The sequence below is a fragment of the Vombatus ursinus genome, unplaced genomic scaffold (genome assembly GCF_900497805.2).
Source record: "Vombatus ursinus unplaced genomic scaffold, bare-nosed wombat genome assembly UNPS02014171.1, whole genome shotgun sequence".
Classification (NCBI taxonomy): Eukaryota; Metazoa; Chordata; class Mammalia; order Diprotodontia; family Vombatidae; genus Vombatus; species Vombatus ursinus.
In genome coordinates this window covers 651,856-672,215 of record NW_020953949.1, presented here as the reverse complement: position 1 = coordinate 672,215, position 20,360 = coordinate 651,856, and the positions used below count along the sequence as shown (strand labels likewise).

General features: G+C 38.7%; 1 protein-coding gene across 1 annotated transcript in view; it reads left to right on the top strand.

Annotated features, from left to right (window-relative positions):
- ABCA1 (ATP binding cassette subfamily A member 1) overlaps positions 1–20,360 on the top strand; it is a 161,060-nt gene that overhangs the window by 25,479 nt on the left and 115,221 nt on the right. The window contains exons 2-4 of the mRNA XM_027859777.1: positions 280–439; positions 13,487–13,580; positions 20,126–20,267. Of these exons, the coding sequence (XP_027715578.1) occupies positions 374–439; positions 13,487–13,580; positions 20,126–20,267 (302 nt within the window). The 5' untranslated portion in view covers positions 280–373. The remainder of the gene's footprint in view (positions 1–279; positions 440–13,486; positions 13,581–20,125; positions 20,268–20,360) is intronic.

The window sequence follows — 20,360 nt, the reverse complement described above, 5'->3', positions numbered from 1 at the left end:
TTCATTATTGCTATAATTTTATTACTGTTTATTATTATATTTTAAAAACACTTGGATTAGTATTATTAGGACTAGTATTACATCCCATTGATCATATTGAAAGCGCTGTTTTGTTCAGATAGTGATTACTGAAGATTGAGAGTTCATGGCTATTTAAATAAGTATCTCAACTAAGACTGGGGAGTTGGAAGTCTCTGGGGGAAAAAGCTGAGGAAACAGACCTCATTGGTGCTCTAATATGCTAAAACGACTGACCACAATCTCCCTTTTATCTTCCAGTTAATGACCAGCCACAGTGTCCCTGCCCAGTGCTGCCTCGCTCCCTCCACTCTCTGCCTGGCTGAGGGGAGCTGTGGGTGTGTGCTGAGGAAAGATGGCCTTTTGGTCTCAGCTGGGACTGCTGCTTTGGAAGAACTTTACTTTCCGAAGAAGGCAAACAGTAAGCATCCATTTGTTACTCTTTTTGGGAGGTTTTCCCCTCAATGTGTTTGCCCTAGTGTCCCCCCAAAAGAAACATAAGCTTGGAGAAATACAGAATCATAGATTTAAGAGCTGGCTGGGACTTTAGAGGCAATCTAGTTTGACCCCCCCATTTTCTCATTTTCTGCTTATTTTATAGATAAGAAAACAGGCCCAGAAACATTAAGTAATATGCCTAAGGTCACATAGCTAGCAAGGAGCAGTATTTTTTTTGGTAGTTGAGATGAGTTCCTCTTGTGTTTTCTTGAGTAATAACTGATAAATCTTCTTGTTGGTCAGTAGAGGAAGGGACTTCATGAGGAGGGAACGTGGATGCCTCTGTGGCCACAGAAATTGGGATGATCTTGCTACAGGGGACAGGTACTCATTACAGGTTTTGAAACTGGCCATTGCTGAAGCATACATTTCTGTGCTAGTAAATGGGTATTTCTAGACCAGCTGTGTTTGTTAATTTTCTATTTGCTTCTGAGTGCTAATTAAGGCTATAGGCCAGCTCTTTGGAACATTAGCCCACAGTGGTTTTTGCCACTGGCACTAGAAGGGTCATTGGGTGCCATCTAATCCAACCTTCTCATTTTAAAGGTGAGGAAATTGAGTACCAAGGAGAGTCAGTGATGTGGTCACCCCTAGTAGCAGAGATGGGGAGATTAAAACCGAGGTCTCATCTCAGTTTATTGCTCTTTCTCTTGACTTAGTCTATTGCTCTTTCTAATATATCGTATTGATGCTTATCAGCTGGTCTACCATTGTTCTGTAATCATCTGACTCTAAACCTTGGAATCATCGCTGACTCTTCCCTTTCCTGCCATATCTAGTCAGTCTTCACGTCTTGCCTGTTTTCCTGTCAAAATGTCTTTCACCTCTATACTTTTCTTTCCATTTTTATTGTCACTACCCTCTTCCTAATCTTCTCACACAGTACCTGCACCATTGCTAATGACTTCTTAGTTCCTAGCCAAAGCTCTCAGAACTAGTCCTCTTAAAACATAATTTTTCAATAAACAGGGTTTAGAACTGGAAAGGACCTTAACTATAAGTTCTTTGGTCTGGACCAAATTCCTCATCTTATAGATAAGAAAACAGATCTTTGAGGCTGAGTGGCCTAAGGTTACATAGAATAATAAATAATACAGCTAAGGTTTGAACCCAGATCCTTGAACTCCAAATGCAGTGCTTTTGCATTGACCCACAGGCTTGGTGAGAAACTTTTAAGGGCTCGTGATAAATCTCCATAAGCTGGCTTCTACCTACTTTTCCAAAGGAATTTCTCATAGCATCCTACATAAACCCTTTACTCCGCACCAGCTTATCTACTCATTGTTCCTCAAGTACTTCTGTTTATGTCTTTCTTTCTTTTCCACACCTGTTTAATGTTTATTCTTCCTGGGAGGTCCAGGTCAGGTTTACCTCTTATGTGTAGCTTTACTCAATTCATGTCTCCTTAGCTAAATTGTAACGTCCATGAGAGCAAGGATCAGGTCTTTTATCTCTTTCCGTCTTTAGCTCTTAGTACAATGCCCTGCACATCCCAGGTGCTCTGTAAACATTTGTTGAGGATGAGACAGCTAGGGGAGATAGTAGAACACCAGACTTCGAGTCAGGGAAATCTGAAGTTGCATCCTGCTTAAGGTGCTTAACTCTCTCTGTCGCTCTGAACAGGGATTTAACCTCACAGAGTTTTAGTGCCCTAGTCTGTAAAATGAAGGGATTGGATTCCATGGCCTTGTAAGGTCCTTTTAGCTCTAAATCTGTGATGCTATGCTATATTCTGGAGTCTAGAACCAGGTTCTTAATATAAGCAGATTCTTCTATAAACAGGTTTTTAAATGGATTCACATATACACATATACACATATATACATATACCCATATATGGGTTATATATTATCTGAATTAATGTAACAGCTATAGATTGGAAAGCTTTAATATAATGTCTAGCATTTATGTATCACTTTAAGGTTAAGGTTTGTAAAGCATTTTATATACATTAAGGACAAACAACAACTCATTTGATCCTCACAAGTCTGTGAAGTAGGTGTTATTATCTCCATACTAAGAGAAGTTAAGTGAGTTGCCTAGGGTCACACAGCTAGTGAGTGTTTGAGGCGGGATTTGAATTCAGATCTTTTTGACTAACAGACTAGCGCCTTATCCACTGCCCCACCTTTATAGCATTCATTATCCAGAACACAACTGCTAATCACTCCTCTCTCCAGCAGAACACTGGTGTCATCAAGGGATTTCACCTTATTTAATACTCACAAAAATGTATCTATACCTTTTTAACAGTGTCATAAGATTCATTTGACTTTCCTTTGGATTCCATATGAAGTGAATATAATTAATTTCCTTCGAAAATGGGATGCAAAATGCAGGCAACATGATGCCTGCCCTTGAGGGGGTCACAGTCTAGTTGGGAATAACGGGATAGGAGTTCAGTGTGCTGGAGCCCTTAGGGAAGGCTTTACAGAGGAAATGGTTCAGAAAAAGAGAGGTAGTTAGGAGAGGAGATGGGAGCTTGTGTACCATAGGAACAAACTTTTTGTCAAGTCTATTTAAGGGGGCAGCATCCGTCTGGTGGCCTGTTCTTACCCTAGTAAGATAGTGCTGCCATTTTAATCTTCCACAAAGCAGTGTCAAGCTATAATGCTCCTGCAATATCATGGAATATTAGACTGGGACCTAGGAGGGATCCCCTCATTTTACCATCTAATCTAGTCTCCTGATTTTTTAGATGATAAAATTTAGGTACAGGGAAGTTACCAACCTGCTCAAGGGAATGCAGAAAGTCAGTAGCAAAGTTGACTTTTTTTTGGGGGGGGGGAGGCTAGCCAATGGGGTTAAGTGGCTTGCCCAGGGTCCCACAGCTAGTAAGTGTCAAGTGTCTGAGGCCGGATTTGGACTCAGGTCCTCCTGACTCCAGGGCCGGTGCTCTATCCACTACACCACCTAGCTGCTCCCAGAGTTGACTTTCTAACCCCCTTTCACTCCCAGGCCCAGGCCCAGGCCTTTTCCACCAAGGAACAAAGAATATGGAGAACACCCAGTCACAGGGAAACAATTGCCTAGAGTTAATGGAGTGGAAGAGGAAGGAATCTTATCTTCCGGTGTCTTCCATCCTCCACTGGCCTAGCAAATGGAGCTTCTCTTTTCTTAGCTTAATAGTGGCCTTATTACAGAAGGGATGTTTTTGTAGGCTTGTGTGTGTGGAGTGACATTTTTTGAAAGAGCTGAAACATCATGGTGTAATGGAAAGAAACAGGAGACTTGGGTTTTGGTTGTTTTCCAAGTGAATCTACCTTGTTGGGCCTCAGTTTCCTCCTCTGTCAGATGAGGGAGAACTTACATTCCTGAGGGCAGGAACTGTTTTACTTTTATATTTGTATCTCTAGTCCTAGAATAGGCCCTAGGACCTTGTAGGTACTTAAATGCTTGTTAATTTGATTGACTGTTGGGAGACTTAAATGAGATATTTCAATTCTTTTTTTTCATTATACTTTATAATGCATAGAATACCGGTTTTGGAGTCAGGAATATTTGGGTTCTTATTTAGGGAGAGATGCATAATAGTGACCACAAGGCAAGTCACTTAGTCTCTGAGCTTTAGGCAACTCCCTAAAAATTTATCTATTAAATTGTCAATAGGTTGGCAGTCTTTATTGGTGGGAGGGACTTCTTATAACTGAGAAAATCAGTTTGTTGACATGAAGGCCTAGTATCCAAGATCTGCCAAAGCAATCTTCCTAAGGTACAGTTTATTGACCAGTCAATAAACTCCAGTGACTCCCTATCACCTCCAAGATCAAATATAACATTTTTTTTTTGTCATTAAAAGCTCTTCATAACCTGCCTCTCCTCTACCTTTCCAGTTTTTTATACCTCGCTCTCCCAGGTTCATTGACATTGTCCTCCATGCTGTTCTTCAAACAAGACATTCAATCTTGCAACTCTGGCCATTTACACTGGCTTTTTTATTCCACCTTAAGTCCCACCTTCTACAGGAAGCTTTTTGTGATTCCCCCTTAATTCTAGTGCCTTCCTCCTATTTATTTGTAATTTATCCAGCATATATCACATCTGTACATGGTTGTTTGCTTGCTGTCCCCTCTATTTGGACTGTGAGCTCCTTGAGAACAGGGGACTGTCTTTTGCCTTTCTTTGTATTCTCACTGATTAGAACAGTCCTTGGCATATAATGGCGCTTAATAAATATTTATTGATTGATTGTTCACCTAGTGGACATGGAGCATATAAAGTTGTCCTTGGGTTGAAGGTGGTTGGCTACTTGACATCATGAATGCTAGCAATGACTGATGGTCTCTCAGTTCTTGAATGCACTAAGGAAGAAAGGACAATTGGCTTGCATTTCTTGTACTATGTGAATCTTCTGGGGTATCTCTTAGTTGTTTCATTAGTTCACCCGAGTAAGGCCAACTCTGCCTGTTTGTAGTGGACCGTTTCAGACAGATAGAGGGTTTGTAATTGTTGTAATGGTTCATTAGTTACCTTTCAGTGAAGGTCTCTGTAGGAAGACTTTAATTACTTTCTTCTGCTTTCTTCCCCAAGGCTTAGTAACCTGCTAATAATGATTACTATACGAGCCATGAGCTATGGTACCAGGAGGAGGATATTCAATTAAAAAGCCCTGAGTACTACGCCAGCCATGCCACTTTTGTTTCCTTGTAGGAGTTTGGAGCTGAAAGGGACCTTCAGGATTATATATATAGTCCAACCTCTTCATTTTACAGATGTAGAAATTGAGACCCAGGGAAGGGAGAATACTTGCTCAAAATTGCTCAGATAATTAGTGTCAGAGCTGGAATTTGAACCTCAAGCTTTTGAATCCAAAATCAGAATCTTTTCCATTTCACCAAGGTCAGGTTATTGTTCAGGTATGGGTTTCTTCCAGGAACTTTACCGTTCTCCCTCCTGAGCACACAAGGGGAGTCATTAGTAAGTAGAGGTTTCAGTTTCTCGTCTTCCTCCCAACAGTACATTGCAATTGCAATTGTGAAATTTGGGTGCAAAGCTCAGTTTGGGTCCAGAGTAATTGCTCTCATGTGTGGGTAGAAGCTATTAAACATAGATATGGTTTTAGTTAGAGTGGTCAGATCTACTTTCTGTTTTTAGGCAGTAAAAAGGGTGTGAATTTTGAGGACTGAATATACTTTTGATTGTCATGAAAGGGCCACACTTGAGCACCTAGAGGGTCACATGTGGCCCTGAGGTTGCAGGTTCCCCACCCCTGGGATAGGAATTAAGAAGCAATGTGGCATATCATAGAAGATTCTGTGCTTGGTGTCAGCAGAGCTCCAGGTTCGTATCCTGACGTTTATTAGCTATCTAGCCATGAGCAAGTCATTTAATTACTGAATTATAGTTTCTCCATCATTGAAATTACATTAGGGATACGGACTGGGATTGCATCTGTGCTTTCATAGGGCCAAGGTAGTGGTTCTACAACTTACTGGTCTCAGAACCTCTTTACACTTCTAAAAATTATTGTTTATATGGGTTCTATCTATTGATATCTACCTAATCAGAAAATTAAAATGTCTCAGTGTTATTATGAAAATAGTTTTGACCTCGAGGATCTCCTGAAAGAGACTCAGGAACCCCTAGTGGTTTTTTGAGAATTGCTGGTCTGGGGAACTCCTAGGTGGGGAGGAAACTCCCTCTGCCAATGCTGGTTGGTAACTTAAGAGGTGGTAGAAAGAACACTGAAGAAAGAATCAGGAAACCAGTTTTTTGGGAGTGTTTATGTTTGGGAGCTAGTATGTGTCAGAGATAGGACTTAAACCGGAGTCTTCTTGGCTTTGAGACCCTTTCTTGATCTACTATGCCTTACTACCTCTTTGAGATTGGGATAATAATAATAAAAATACTATTCCCCTTATGGGGATGGAGAGTTGTGAGGAAAATATTTTGCAAATCTTTAATCATTATGTAAACGTGAGTTATTTTTTTCCTTATCCGTAAGATAGGACTAATAATGCTTGTACTACCTACAACGTAGGGATGTTATGAGAAAAGTATTTTAAACACTACATAAATGTTATTATTTTTCCTCATCTGTAAAATAGTGTTGAGGAAATTTTATTTTCTCTCCTATTATGTTCTATCTTCCTTCATTAGAATATAAACTCCTTGAAGGTAGGGACTATCGTGATTGCTTGTTTTGTATCCCCAGCACTTAGCCCAGTGCCCAGCACATAGAAAGCACTAAATAAATGCTCTATCTAAAGTGCAATATAAAAGCAAACTATTTTATTAATAGGGACAGCACATGGACAGCTAGTACCTTTTTTTGTTGTCTTAAGTTATACCAAGTAGTTCTTTCTGCGCTCTCTTTTCTACTTTCTTTATTAAGAAAGGCTTAAAAAATGGATTCAGGAGTGATGGTGCCTATAAAAATGAGTTCTGAGTCACAATTCTGATTTTTCTTTATTAGACTACCTTTATTAAATTATCTGCTGCCTCATGCTGGCATGGAGGTGAGCCTGGGTTCTTAGAGTTCAAGGTATGTTGGGTGTTACCAAGCTGCAAAGCCTTCAAGTAGGCATGTGGTGATGGATTGTGTATCTGTCATCTGAGAAGAAGCCCAGCTAAATACTGAAGCTCATTATGATCAAAAGGTTGACCTAAAAGGTGTTTTTTTTTTTTGCCTATAGCAACAGATGAAGACTAACTACCAAGGTGTGGGGGAGTTGTGATCCTCCTGGTGGAGAGGACACCCTTGCCCATAAATTGAGGAACTTTTCTAAGTATTTAAGAAATAACAAGTATTTGAAGTATCCTATGGAAGGAGGGATTTGTTTTATCCTTCTCTGCCCCAGAAGGCAGAATTAGTAGCACTGGGTGGAAATTGTGAAGAGGTGGCTTTTGGTTTTGTGTAAGGAAAACTTCCGAACAGAATTATAGAATGGGTTGTCTAGGGAGGTACAGGGTTCTTTCTTATTGGAAGTCTTCAGCCAAAGTTTAGGTAACCACTTGTCATATATATTATAGAATGGATTTTTAATCATTGGATCATAAATTTAGGTCTGGAAATGGCCTTGCTGGTCATCTAGTTCTAATGCAATGCTCTTATTCTGCAAATAAGGAACTGAATCTCACTAATGTGATCTGCTCAAGGTCATATGGGTAGGCATCTGAACTCAGGTTCACTGATTCCAAATCCAGCCCTTTTTCTCCTGCACCATGCTATAGATTCTAACTCCTGAGATTTTGTGATTTTTGTGTTCTCAGCATGCTTTATTGACAAACAACTTAATTAAAGGCTATAATAAACACAGAGAGAAGGGACATTGGAAGACTGTGTAATCTGTGGTCCATTTTTTATACGCCATATTTCTTTTTGAAACTAAACATTAAGCCACCAAATGGGGGTGGTGGAAAGGGCACTGGAGAAGGAATCAGGAAACCAGAATCCTGGCTTTGTCACTAGCTACCTTGGAGACAGAGCCAATTAAGCCTTAGTTTCCTCCTGTAAAGTGAAGGACCAGGTGTTCTCTAAGATTCTTTACAACTCCAAAACAACTTTCAGTGATTTGATTACTTCTAGAAACTTGCCTGTAGCTCATGTTGATGATTTTTTAAAAAATTACTTTTCACTGAGTGGAATTTTTGGTGGTTTAGGCAACTACCAGGAAACTTGGATTGCTTTTCAGAAATCCCACATTTGTGAATTTATAAACAAATGAATTAAGTTAGCATAGCATGTGTATGCTTATGTATATATAATATTCTCTTCTCTTCACATATGAAGATGACAGTATTAACCCCTACCATCAGTAGGACATCAACATTGGCTAATTTTTCCACTAGTGGAGATTAATTTACACTGAACCAATCCCACTCACTATCCAAATCTCATTTTGTATCACCTCAAACATTTAAGTAGCTGACTAGAATTAGAATGATAATCTGTGGTTGAGGAAACAAAATTTTTTTGTTTTTTTTTTGTTTTTTTTTCCTCTTAAAAATTAGTGGGCTTGAATTTGAGAGATGTTAACAGGGCACCGTCATATTTCCTTTCAGTCTAAGTGTGATAAATTCTTGGTCAGAGATCTAAAAAACGGGTTTGTCTATACACAGAAAGAGTAAATATGTAGGGAAAATGTAAAGTGTGTGGCCTATCTTCATACCTCCTGTTTAGCCTTGGTGATGATTCTGATGGGAATATCTTTTGTAAAGGATCTTTTTATTCCCTATCTCTCTTCTCTCCCCTTTATCCTGCACATGCCTCCTTCTCCAATAATTAAAATTTAAAGTGGAGTATACACGAAAGTGGTATTAAAGGTTTATGAAAAGAAGACTTGTAGTCTTTTCCTAATTTGCTAATGTGGATTTTTTTTCTACCCCGGTTAAAAAAAAGTTTAGGAATAATGGTTCTTTACTTAGGAATTTTACTGAGAGATGGAAAATCTTGATGATGAAAAGATCTAGAATAGTTCTTCTTACAAAAACCAAACACATATTTTAAGAGATGCTTTTTGAAAAATAAATACCTATAGACTTTCCTTCTCACTCTGGTACTAGTCTTATATGTTGAAAGTCGATAGTTAATTTTAGAGGCTTAGGATTCAGACACACATGGTAACTTGGATTCTAACTTGTTTCAGATACAGATCTTAACTCCTGTGACCTGCATTTGGCAAAGGACATTATGTTCAGCGAGAAGGAGCTTTGGGAGACAAAATTTTTCCAATGCTATATAGAGTCTGTCAGCTGTGGAGGCAAGCTAGTCAATGGTCCCAACTTATAGGGCTGAAAATAGGGGAGATTTATGAAAAACCCTAAAGCTGTAAATTACCTGAGGCCATGGAATCAGTTTAGATGAATCTAAAATCCTAATTTTAGTCAGCACCAGTTGGTTGAATGACTGTAAAGACTAGCCTTTTCTTGTTTCCCCATTTAAAAGTTGAGTAGTTTTAAGTTCCAAATATCTCAGCAAAACTTTAAGAAAGGAAAAATTCTCCCTCCAAAACTTTGCACTCAGAAAAGTATTCTGTTCGTACCCTGGAGGTATTCCCTTCTTTTCTGGGTCTCCCAAGAATGCCAAGGGTGATAGCTTGACCTTTAGAGTGGGGTTTTTTTTTAAACCATTTCTTTGGGTCATGGACCCTCTTTTGACAGTCTGATGAAGCCTGTGGGCCCCTTCTATGAAAAATATCTTTAAATATGTTAAATAAAATGTAAAGGTTTCCAAAAGAAACCAATTATATAGAAATAAAGATATTATGTTTTTTCCATCCAAATTCATGGACTATCTGAAATCTACCTATGGACTCTCTGGAGGTCCATGGACCCCAAGTTTCCAACCCTTGATTTAAAGCTATCTATATAGCTACCTCCAAGTATGTTTGTATTCTACCTTTTTAAAGATTTTTGGCCAAATTCTCTAGTTCATATAATAACCCACATTTATACAGTGCTTTAAGGATTACAAAGCACTTTCTTCAGAGCAGCTCAGTGAGGTAAGTAGTGAAAATGTTATTAGCTCCATTTTATAGGTGAGGAAACAGGCCTAGTGTTTCAATGACTTATTCAGAGTCACCTAGGAGGTGTCAAGAGTTGGAACAAAGACCCAAATCTCTCCTTCCTCCAGGCCAGAGGGTCTTCCACTTTGCCCTGCTGTCTCATACCCAGTGTTGGTATCTTGTATGGGAAAAAGATAGAAAAAAGGAAACTATCTTTGATGATTAGATGAGAGGCCTACTTTTAATTGGCTTTCCGAGAATTCATTCTCCTCACTGGGCTGCATCTGGTTCAGACATACCAGACCAGGTAGTTTCAGTTCAATTCCCTTGGGATCCCAGTTTTAATCGTCAATAACAAGTAGGTGCTGAATGCTTGTCATGTGCCCACTCTTATACAAAGCATTGTGAAGAATGCTGAAAAGCGTACAGGATATCCTAGCACCAGACAGTTTAAGGTCTTCTTTTTTGGAAATCAAGGCAGTTCCAATGTGGTTTATTAAATAAATGCTTAACAAAAAGAAAAAAGGAAAAGACAAAAGGAAAGAGGAGGGGGTTGGCCATCAGAAAAAATGAAAACTCTCCAACACTTTTTGTTTCTTCGTGTGAATGAGCTTTTCCTAGGTGAAGCCAGCCCAGACTTTTCAAGGATAACAGGTACTGTCTAGAGTACTTGGTATGTTTTCCAGAATTACAACCCCTCAAGTGTGCAAATTAGAACTGTTTGTGTTACTTTGGGTAGAGGTAGATATACTGCCATTTTGTTTCCAGGTGTCCAGTACTTTCTTGAGGAAAGTAATCCTTTTTCTTGAGGAAACTTGACCCTTTTTTGTTTGTTTGTCTTGAGAACTGTCAATAATAACTCAGATTCCTCTTTTCATGTCATGAATGAAGGCTTAGTGCTTGCAATATGAGGTACAGTGGATACAGTATTGGCCTGACATCAGGAAAGACCTGAGTTCAAATCTAGCCTCAGACACTTAGATAAATGACCTTGGGCACATCCTGAACCTCTGTTTGCCTCAGTTTCCTCATCTATAATATGAGGATAATAATAGAACCTACTTCCTAGGGTTGTTGTGAGGATCAAATGAGATGATAATTATAAAACACTTAACAGTGTCTGGCAAATATTAAGCATTATATAAATGCTAGTTGTAATAATAATAATGATTAGAATTATGTTATCATTATTAATGTTTAACCATAGAATTGTTTTCCCCTAAATGTGTTACTTTGCATTTCATCCACATTAGAGTTCATGTTCTGCTCTGTTGCCTTATGAAATCATAGTTTGGTGCAATCTTTATACATTTTATCCCGATAAACTTGACATTTAATAATAATAATGTTAATAATAGTTAGCATTTATATTAGAGGTTAATGACATTTTTGTATCCTAGACCCCTTTGGTAGTCTAGTAAAGTCTATGGACTTCTCAGAATAATATCTTTAAATGTATAAAATAAAATAAAATACATAGGATTACAAGGGAAACCAATTATAGCTTATTGAAATAGTTATCAAAATATTTTTAAAAACCCAAGATAATGGATCCTAGAACCTCTGGTTTATATGGTGTTTTCAGGTTTGCAAGGATATATATACATACATAATATGTATGTGTATGTATATGTGTATATACGTATGTGTATATGTATATGTGTATACACACACAGTGTTTCACTAAATCCCTAGAAAGCTTAGTGTCTGTCATCTTGAAACTTGGAGATTTTGTATAATTATTCTTCTGTATCATTAATAAAAATGTTTTAGAAGACCAATCCCATCCCTAATCTCAAGGGGACTCTACGTATCAGCACTTATTTGTTCAGAAATTAAGACACATTGCCACCACTTTATCCCAGTCCCTATTTCTGTCCATCTAAGCTTTCTGTGATAAAATTATTCTCCCAGGTTCCACAATAGTAGTTTTTAAACAGGCTTTGATGTGGACTTTGTCAGAGGCTTTTAAAAATTTGAAATCAGTGGTACTCATAGTTTTATGGCTCTTAACTACATTTTTAGTTACCACTAACCAAAAGAAACCCATAGCTGTGATGGGTCCATAGAGTCTAAGACAATAGGACATTTTCATACAGATAATGAAGTCTGGAGGATCAGATTTAGAAGTAGACAGTAACTTAAATACCATCTAGTCCAGCTTCTTCATTTTACAGATGAGGTTATTGACATGTAGAGTACAGTGACTTACCCAAGGTCACACAGCTGGTAAGTAATGGTGGTAGTATTTGAGCCCAGTTCTTCTGATCCTAGATTCTTTCCACTCCACCTTTCCAGGATTAGTGATGATAGGCTGAATTCAAGAGAGCCTCATGGGACTTGATAGCTAGTATTAGTGGTTTAAGTAAATTATTCCTGTTGCTTTCATTTTAGCCATTTGACCACAGGTTTGCTTGAAGGAGCTCTAGTAGGTTAGTAAAGGATGTTCTCCTTTTACAGAAACCATGTTTCCTTTAATCCAACTTTTTGTTTTTTGTTTTGTTTTTGTTTTGCTTGCTTATGTATACAATGGTCCAGCACCTTGTAGGCTGTGATGGGTACAAGGAGTCCTCAAACCCTTCTTGGGCTTGTCTCTAGGGCTGATTGAAACTACTTTCCATGATGAGGGGCTTTCAGATTATGCAAAAAACTTCAGGTGCACATGCTGTATCTTGTGGATTTCAATTATTCCCCCCCTTACCATGGATGATCAGAAATCAGTGAGGCACTGTGTGGGCATCCCAGTTGTTTTTGGAGCAATTTTCTCTACTGGTACTCCTTTAGCTTAGTCCGACTCCCACTTTACTTTGTCTTGGGCTGTAGAAAAAAACTATTTTGCTTTTTCAGATGTTAATGTCATGGATAAGTTAAGTGGTCAAAGGATACAAACAGTTTTCAAAAGAAGAATTGAAGCTATTACTGACCATATGAAAATATGTCCTCCATATTGCTAGTTGTAAACCAACGTCAATTGAAAACAACCTTGAGATGTTACTTTATGTCTTGCCAATTGGCAAAGATGATAAGAAATGAGAATAGTCAGTGTTGGAGGATCTGTGGGAAGAAAAGGACACTAATATACAATCAAAGCAACTATGAATTTGTTCAACCATTTGGATATAATATGGGAATTGTGCAAGTGATTAAACTGCCTATACATATAGCCACAGTGAGAAATAGCCAAGAATGTCAGATATTGGGGGCATGAGGACTGAAGGTGTCCTATGTACAGTAATATTTATAGTTGTACTTTGTGATAGCAAAAAAAGTAGAAATAAAAACTAGAAATAACGTGAGGATCTGTGTATTGGGGAATGGCTGAAAAAAAAGAAACATGGTATCTGAACACAATTGTTTTTCTTTGTCACAAGACAGGGAGGTTCAATCTAGAGGGGGGAGAAGTTTATTTTATTTTTTATTTTTGCATTTTTCTCAGAAATGACTGATGTAAAGACAAAAGGGATACAATAAATATTTTTAAAGATTTAAAAAACATTGATACCGTGTCTTTTCCCTTTTTTCAGTGTCAGTTATTGCTTGAAGTGGCCTGGCCTCTATTTATCTTCTTCATATTGATTTCTGTACGACTCAGCTATCCACCCTACGAACAGCATGAATGTGAGTACCCATCTTACCCTGCTTTGAATTCATGCCTGCTATTAAATTAGAATTCTTATTACAGAGGGGGGGCTAATTCATGTCTAGTTGATAAAAATGAGAAATCTTATTACATAGGGACTAAATTGTTTCTAGGAGAGCTTAGTTAGAAAACTACCACCGTAGAATTAAAGGTGAAAACCAGGGTCACCAAAAAAAAAAAAATCTCAAAAGAGCACAGTTTAGGAGATCAAATTCCCATTAGAGTTGACTTTTGACCTCTGCTGTTGCTTATAAAGTACGTTAATTCCACTCTCTCACTCCTGGATTATCTCTGTTTGCATTGGCCAAGAGAAGATCATTCATTAGTGCTGTAGAAATATTCTAGCTGAGAGGACAAACATTTAAATAGGAAGTATATCTCTCCCCACTTAGACACATGAAATGCAATCTTTCAGAGATAGCTGTGTAATGGGATTGACCTTTCAATCTTCATCTGATTCTGATGACAAATGGCAGAAATCAGATTATTTCTAATCACTATAAAAAAGGTGTAGAAACATTTCCCTAAATATGATTTCCTAAATTCAGCGGAAAGGAAAATAGCAATGTTTGAGTGGTGACAGTGAAAGCAACACTGCACTCTGATGATTGGGATATAAGATAATGCTGCTTGATTGAGGTGTTAAAGCTCAAATTTCAAGTAGGCAGTTTTGTCTTACCATTATTTAAAACATACTTAACCACAACAAAGGATGTTTCCCTGTTGGCTCTGATGCAAATCTGTCATAATATATACTTATTTTCTAAAAGGAAGGTGATAGCTGGGCGTGGTGGCACATGCCAGTAATCCCTGACCCTGGGGGAGGCTGAGTTTGGGAGCTCTGAGCTTGCATAAGGCTAAAAGCTGGTCAGGTGTCTGCACTAGGTCCAACATCAATTTGGTGATTCCTTGGGAGCAGAGGCCCTCCAAGCTGCACAAGAAAAGGTGAACTCACCCGGGTTGGAAATGGAGTAAGTCAAAATTTCTGTGTTGATCAGCAGTAAGATTGTGCCTTTAATGGCCTCTGCATTTTCAGCCTGGTTGAGATAGAGAAATCCATTGCTGGGGGGTGGGATGTTTATGAAGACTGTAGAACATATAGGAGTCTATATGATTTGAGGTTTATTTTTTTTTCCGGTAGTGGACTTATTCTCGAGAATCAATCCATTTTCTCAATTTGTGGTTCCATTTGTGACCAGTGATACACATGTAGTAGGTGACTGAGGGTTAGGGGTATAGGATGTGGTCATGGAATAAAGTAAAGGTAACTGGTTCATTAAATGACCAAACCCATGACCGTGGCCTCATTAATTAGTGGCACATTTTAACCAATTTAACTAGCCACACACCCTCCGTGAAATTTATTGCTGTTCGGTCATGACTGAGTGGTTTGCCATTTCCTTCTCCAGCTCATTTTACAGATGAGGAAATTGAGGCAGACAGGGTGAAGTGACTTTTCCAGGGTCACACAGCTAGAAAATGATCTGAGGCCAGATTTGAACTTAGGTCTTCCTGACTCTAGGCCCAGTGCGCTATTCACTATGCCATCTAGCTGCCTCATATTTTAACCAACTTAACTAGCCACACCCTCTATGAAATACTGAAACATTAAATTATTTTTTGTAGGAGAGAAATAATACTTTTTTGATCCATGCAAACAATGAGGTTTATCTACCATCTCATCTGGTTTAGTCAGAGATACTCCTTTGGGGTGAGTGGGCAGTGCTGTGAACTAGGGTGAGTCTTGCCAAGTGCATGTTGCTTTCTGGGTCCCATGAGTTAAATTAAACAACTCCCTATAAAAAATTTCTTTATTTGAGCCAGTACCATAAAGGGTTCATAGAAGACTTTACTGTGTCCTATGATCTCTCTGTATAGAATGGCTCATGGGCAGTAGATGTTAATTCAGAAGTTTCATGGAATAGTAGGAAGAAGGCTAAACTTAGAGTCAGGAGAGATCTGGGTTCAAAACTTGCCTTAGATACTCAATATCTTCATGTGTAAAAACCAGGATAGTAATAGTAGCACTACTTATCCCTCAGGATGTTTGGGAAGCAAGCACTTGGCAAATATTGAACTGCTATGTAAATGTGAGCTATTATTTTCATTGGAAACCATTATTAGCTCACATTTAAATAGACTTTTAAGGTTTACAAAGTGCTTTACTTGCGTTTTTCCATTTGATCCTTACAACAACCCTGTGAGGCAGGTTTCTATTATCCTCATTTTACAAATATAGAAACAGACCCAGAGAGGTTAAATGATTTGTGCAGAATTTAAATTCAGGTCACCCTCACACCAAGTCCCTATACCATTGTATGAGGGGATATATTAAGAGTCTTGCTTTACCAGTTAGAGAAGTTGGTTGACTTACCCCAGGGCCCTGCTTCTTAGTGTTGCGTGAGACTCTTGGTGCCCAGCTTGTGCCCTTTCATAGTTTGATGCAACCAGTTTCTTGTTAGGCGAAATATCAATTCAGATTATCTAAATCTTCTGATCAGGGGCAGCTGACCTCAGTTAGATTTCTTGTTTGGTGTTCCTTTAACATCATGATTATGAGGAGATTAAGCAGCTGACCCAAGTCAATGTTCAACTCGACTAAATCCCTGTTGGAATGAAAGATCACAGGGATCTCCTGAGAATCAAGTCTTTGCTCATACATGGTGTGGGTGCTACCTTTCTTCAGGGGGCAGCATGGGATGGCAGGGGATCATTTTGAAGAGAAGAGGCACGAAATGATAGAATGCAAATTGAGCAGGAAGCAAAGTGATTATCCATCTCAAATAAACCCATAGCCAGGAGCAGAAGCATTTCAGATCTCACAGGTTTTCCATGGTGGGAATCATTTAACTTTAGGGAATTAGGTAGGTATGAAAAGATGGAGGAAGAAAAGAAGTTGCCAAAAAAAAAAAAGACTAGATATGCATTTTCCTTATATTTTTAATAAGTTCTGAAAGATGACAGTCTTGTCCTCTAAACCGGAAAGATTGGCTTGGCCCATAGACTTGGCCAATGCTTTGTCCTAATGCTTATCAAGCAGGCTGTAAAAGGTAGTCAGGGATTTTATGTTCATGGTTTTTTTCACTTGTTTAACTATAATTTGTACCATTTGTATGATATCACACACTACCTTGTACTTTTTTTGATAATGTGTGTAACTTTGTATTCCTCAAAACATCTAATGGGGACCTTTCAGATGGTCTTGTTCAGCCCATTCATTGTATTGTTGAAATTGTGGCTGAAGTGTTTTGTCAAAATTACACAGGCTGGGGGCAGCTAGGTGGCGCAGTGGATAGAGCACCAGCCCTGGATTCAGGAGAGCCTGAGTTCACATCCGGCCTCAGACATATAACACTTACTAGCTGTGTGACTTTGGGCAAATCACTTAACCCCATTGCCTAACCAAAAAGCAAACAAACAATATTACACAGGCAGAGGTGGAATTTAAATAAATATAAACTCTCTCATTCCAAATTCTACTACCCCACATAGTACTTCATCAATATTTGTTAAATGAATGAAGAACTTAAGAGTGTGATCTGTCACATGATTCCATCCAGCCTAGAATTCTGCCTCGAACATTGGCACCATGACATGTGTCATGGGAAGGCAAGGACCTCAAAAGGCCAGGGGTCCATCCAGAACATTTCTTACTTCCTGATAACATGTTAAAATCTGTCATTTGCAAATTTACCTGAAAGTTTCTTAAATCTTTTCATGTTTTGGATTTGTGACAAGTTCATATTAATGTAATTTGCTATGTTGTTCAGGAGACCAAAAAGCCTTAAAACAGCACGAACCCTTACATAACCACCTAAGGACTGCCTTACATATAAGTAGAGAATATTCACCAATTAGTGGATTTATTATTATTTTTTAAACCAGTCTGATCTCTAATGAAGTTAGTAACCCCCTTAGTGATAGTGATAGTGAAACAGTTGAAAAAGCTATTTATTACTTCTGGTCCAAGTAGGTATTTATAGCCATAACCTGTATTAGGTTTTCTCAGCCAACATTGTTACCTAATAACATTGTTAACAATGCTTAACCAAACGCACCTTCGAATCACAAAGCTCTACTGTGACATCATTTGACTAATCACCCATTTATACCATTGTTCTTAAAGAACTGACTGCCCCAGTAATAATGTTTTGTTCCAATGTCTTGTTGTCATGGAAAGAATTAATGGTTCTATGTGGGGGTAATCCCCTCATTCATTATTTGGGCCTAGATGTTTCTCTTTATTTGGAAATTGTTCAGTTTTGGAGGAAGTCTTTTATTTAATTTCTATTCTGAAAAACATTATAATAGTTGTCAAATTCAAACATTCTGGGGCTTGAGTGCTTTTGGTGAAGGATAAAAGCTAGTAAGGCTCCCTAAATTAAATTGCTCCCACACCATCCTCCACTCAACTGTCAAATTAATATTCCTAAAGTACAGGCCTGACCATGTCATCCCATTATTCATTATACTCCCAGGACTTCTGATCACCTCAGGTGTAAATATAAAATCCCCTGTTTGGGGATTCATAACCTGGGTGGCCTTCTCCTACCTTTCCAGTTTTCTCACACCTCATTCATTCACCCTTATTTGCACAATTCAGTGACATCGGCCTCCTCATTCTTCCTTGTACAAGACATTCCATCTCCTGATTCTGGACAGTTTTATTGGCATGCCCCCCATACCTGAACTGCTCTCCCTCCTCTACTCCACCTTCTGGCTTGGCGAGCTTCCTTTAAGTTCCAGCTACCGTCCTGTCTTCTGCAAGAAGCCTTTTCTGATCTCCCTTAATGATGGTGCCTTCCTCTGTTGCTTATCTCCAATTTATTTTGTATATGTCTTCCTTGCACATAGTTGCTTATGTGTTGTTTCCCTCATTGTCCTTTGTAAATTCCTCCAAATTGGGGATGTCTTTTTGTCTTTCTTTTCATCCCCAGCACTTAGCACAGGGCCTGGCATATGGTAGATGCTGAATAAATGCTTTTTGACTTGAGTGTAGGTTAAATTAAATATATAGAGCTGAGATGTCACTAGCCAGTTTTGTACTTAACATCAAGCAATACGTAAAAGAGCCCAGGGCAAGTGGTATAAAATAGCCCTCCAATTCTGGTGGGTTGGGATGTCTCGCCCTGCCTACTCCCTGCAGACCAGGGAATAGCTCACTGGAGGAGGAAGGGAACTATCTGGTAGCTTCCTATTTTAACTCATTATTCTTGCTAACTAAGTGATAAGGTCAGTTGTTTCTGGCCTGACAAAGAACTGAAAGCTCTGTGAGTGCCTTCTAACTTTCGGTGCCTAGGAGCAAAGCTGTGGTCACCAGCATATTGATCCATTGCATAAGCATAGCCATTGGGAAATGGTGTGAAACTTGGAAATGGGGGTTCCAGCATGGTGGTTATGCCGATGTCAGACTTCTTCCATATTGAATTCTCATATGCAGTGTTTGCATGTAGTTTCTTTACGATGATGTTTGGAGATAACCTATTATTTAGAGAGGTCATCCCTCTCCAAAATAACCTTGAGGAAGTAACTTGTACCTCTGTTTCATCATCTCTAAACTAGAAAATCTCTGAGGTCCTTTCAAGCTCAAATTCTGTGATCCCACATAATCATTATAAGAAAGGCTGCATAGTGAAGCTGACCAGGTGAGGGCTTCAATTTCCTCATCCAAGGGAATTCAATAAGAGAATGTATCTGAAAGTCCTCAGTAACTGAGATGTGGTACAAATATAAGTTGTCACCATCACTGTGTGGTTCACACTGTAAGTGCTATATGGGAGCTTTATAGGAGCACAGGTAAGGGAAGGATCAGTGTGAACTGGGGGTGGGAATTTGGAGAAAATGAGACAAAGTTGACTTTGAAAGAGAGTAGACATCATGTAAGGGAGAAAGTACTTGGTAATTTTCCCAAGGGGTTACACAAATAGTAAGAGGTGAGATTGGTCTATATCAAGGATTTTTAACCTAGCATCTATGAGCTTGTGTGCATGCATGCATATGTATATACACGTGTGTATATATATATATATATATGTGTATATATATATATATACACACACACACACATACATGTCTACATACATTTGTATTAACATATACATATAATTGATAACTGTTTTAATATAATTGGTTTCTTTTGTCATCTTATGTATTAAATTTCATGCCATTTGAAAACCTGATTCTGGAAAGAGGTCCAGAGGCTTCAAAAGAAGGGGTGCCAATGGAGTACAGAGTTTAAGAACCCCTAGTCTAGATGATCTCTAAATTCCCTTTGAGACAGATTTCCATTTCAGAGTTTATGACTTCCATAGCTATTTGAATTGATAAAAAGGGGAAGGGGGAGACATTTCAAGGTGTGTGTAGCAGTATGACCTGATCATGGGGAGGACACAGTGTGTTGTGGGGAGGACATGACTGATTGGGTCAGAAGAAAAAAGAGTTCATATTGGGGAATAGTGGGAGATGACCATGAGGACTCCAAAGGACATTTCCCATTGTGGTTTTCTCTCCCTTACTTCAACAGGCCACTTTCCAAACAAAGCTATGCCATCTGCAGGAACACTTTCTTGGATTCAGGGAATTGTCTGCAATGCCAACAACCCCTGTTTCCGCTATCCAACCCCTGGTGAATCTCCTGGTGTAGTTGGCAACTTTGACAAGTCCATGTGAGTATTAGATTATATTATTTTCCTTTCTCAACTGGTCAGTTGACAACATCCCCCAGAAAATGAGAATTACGTTACTCCAGAGGAATCCTG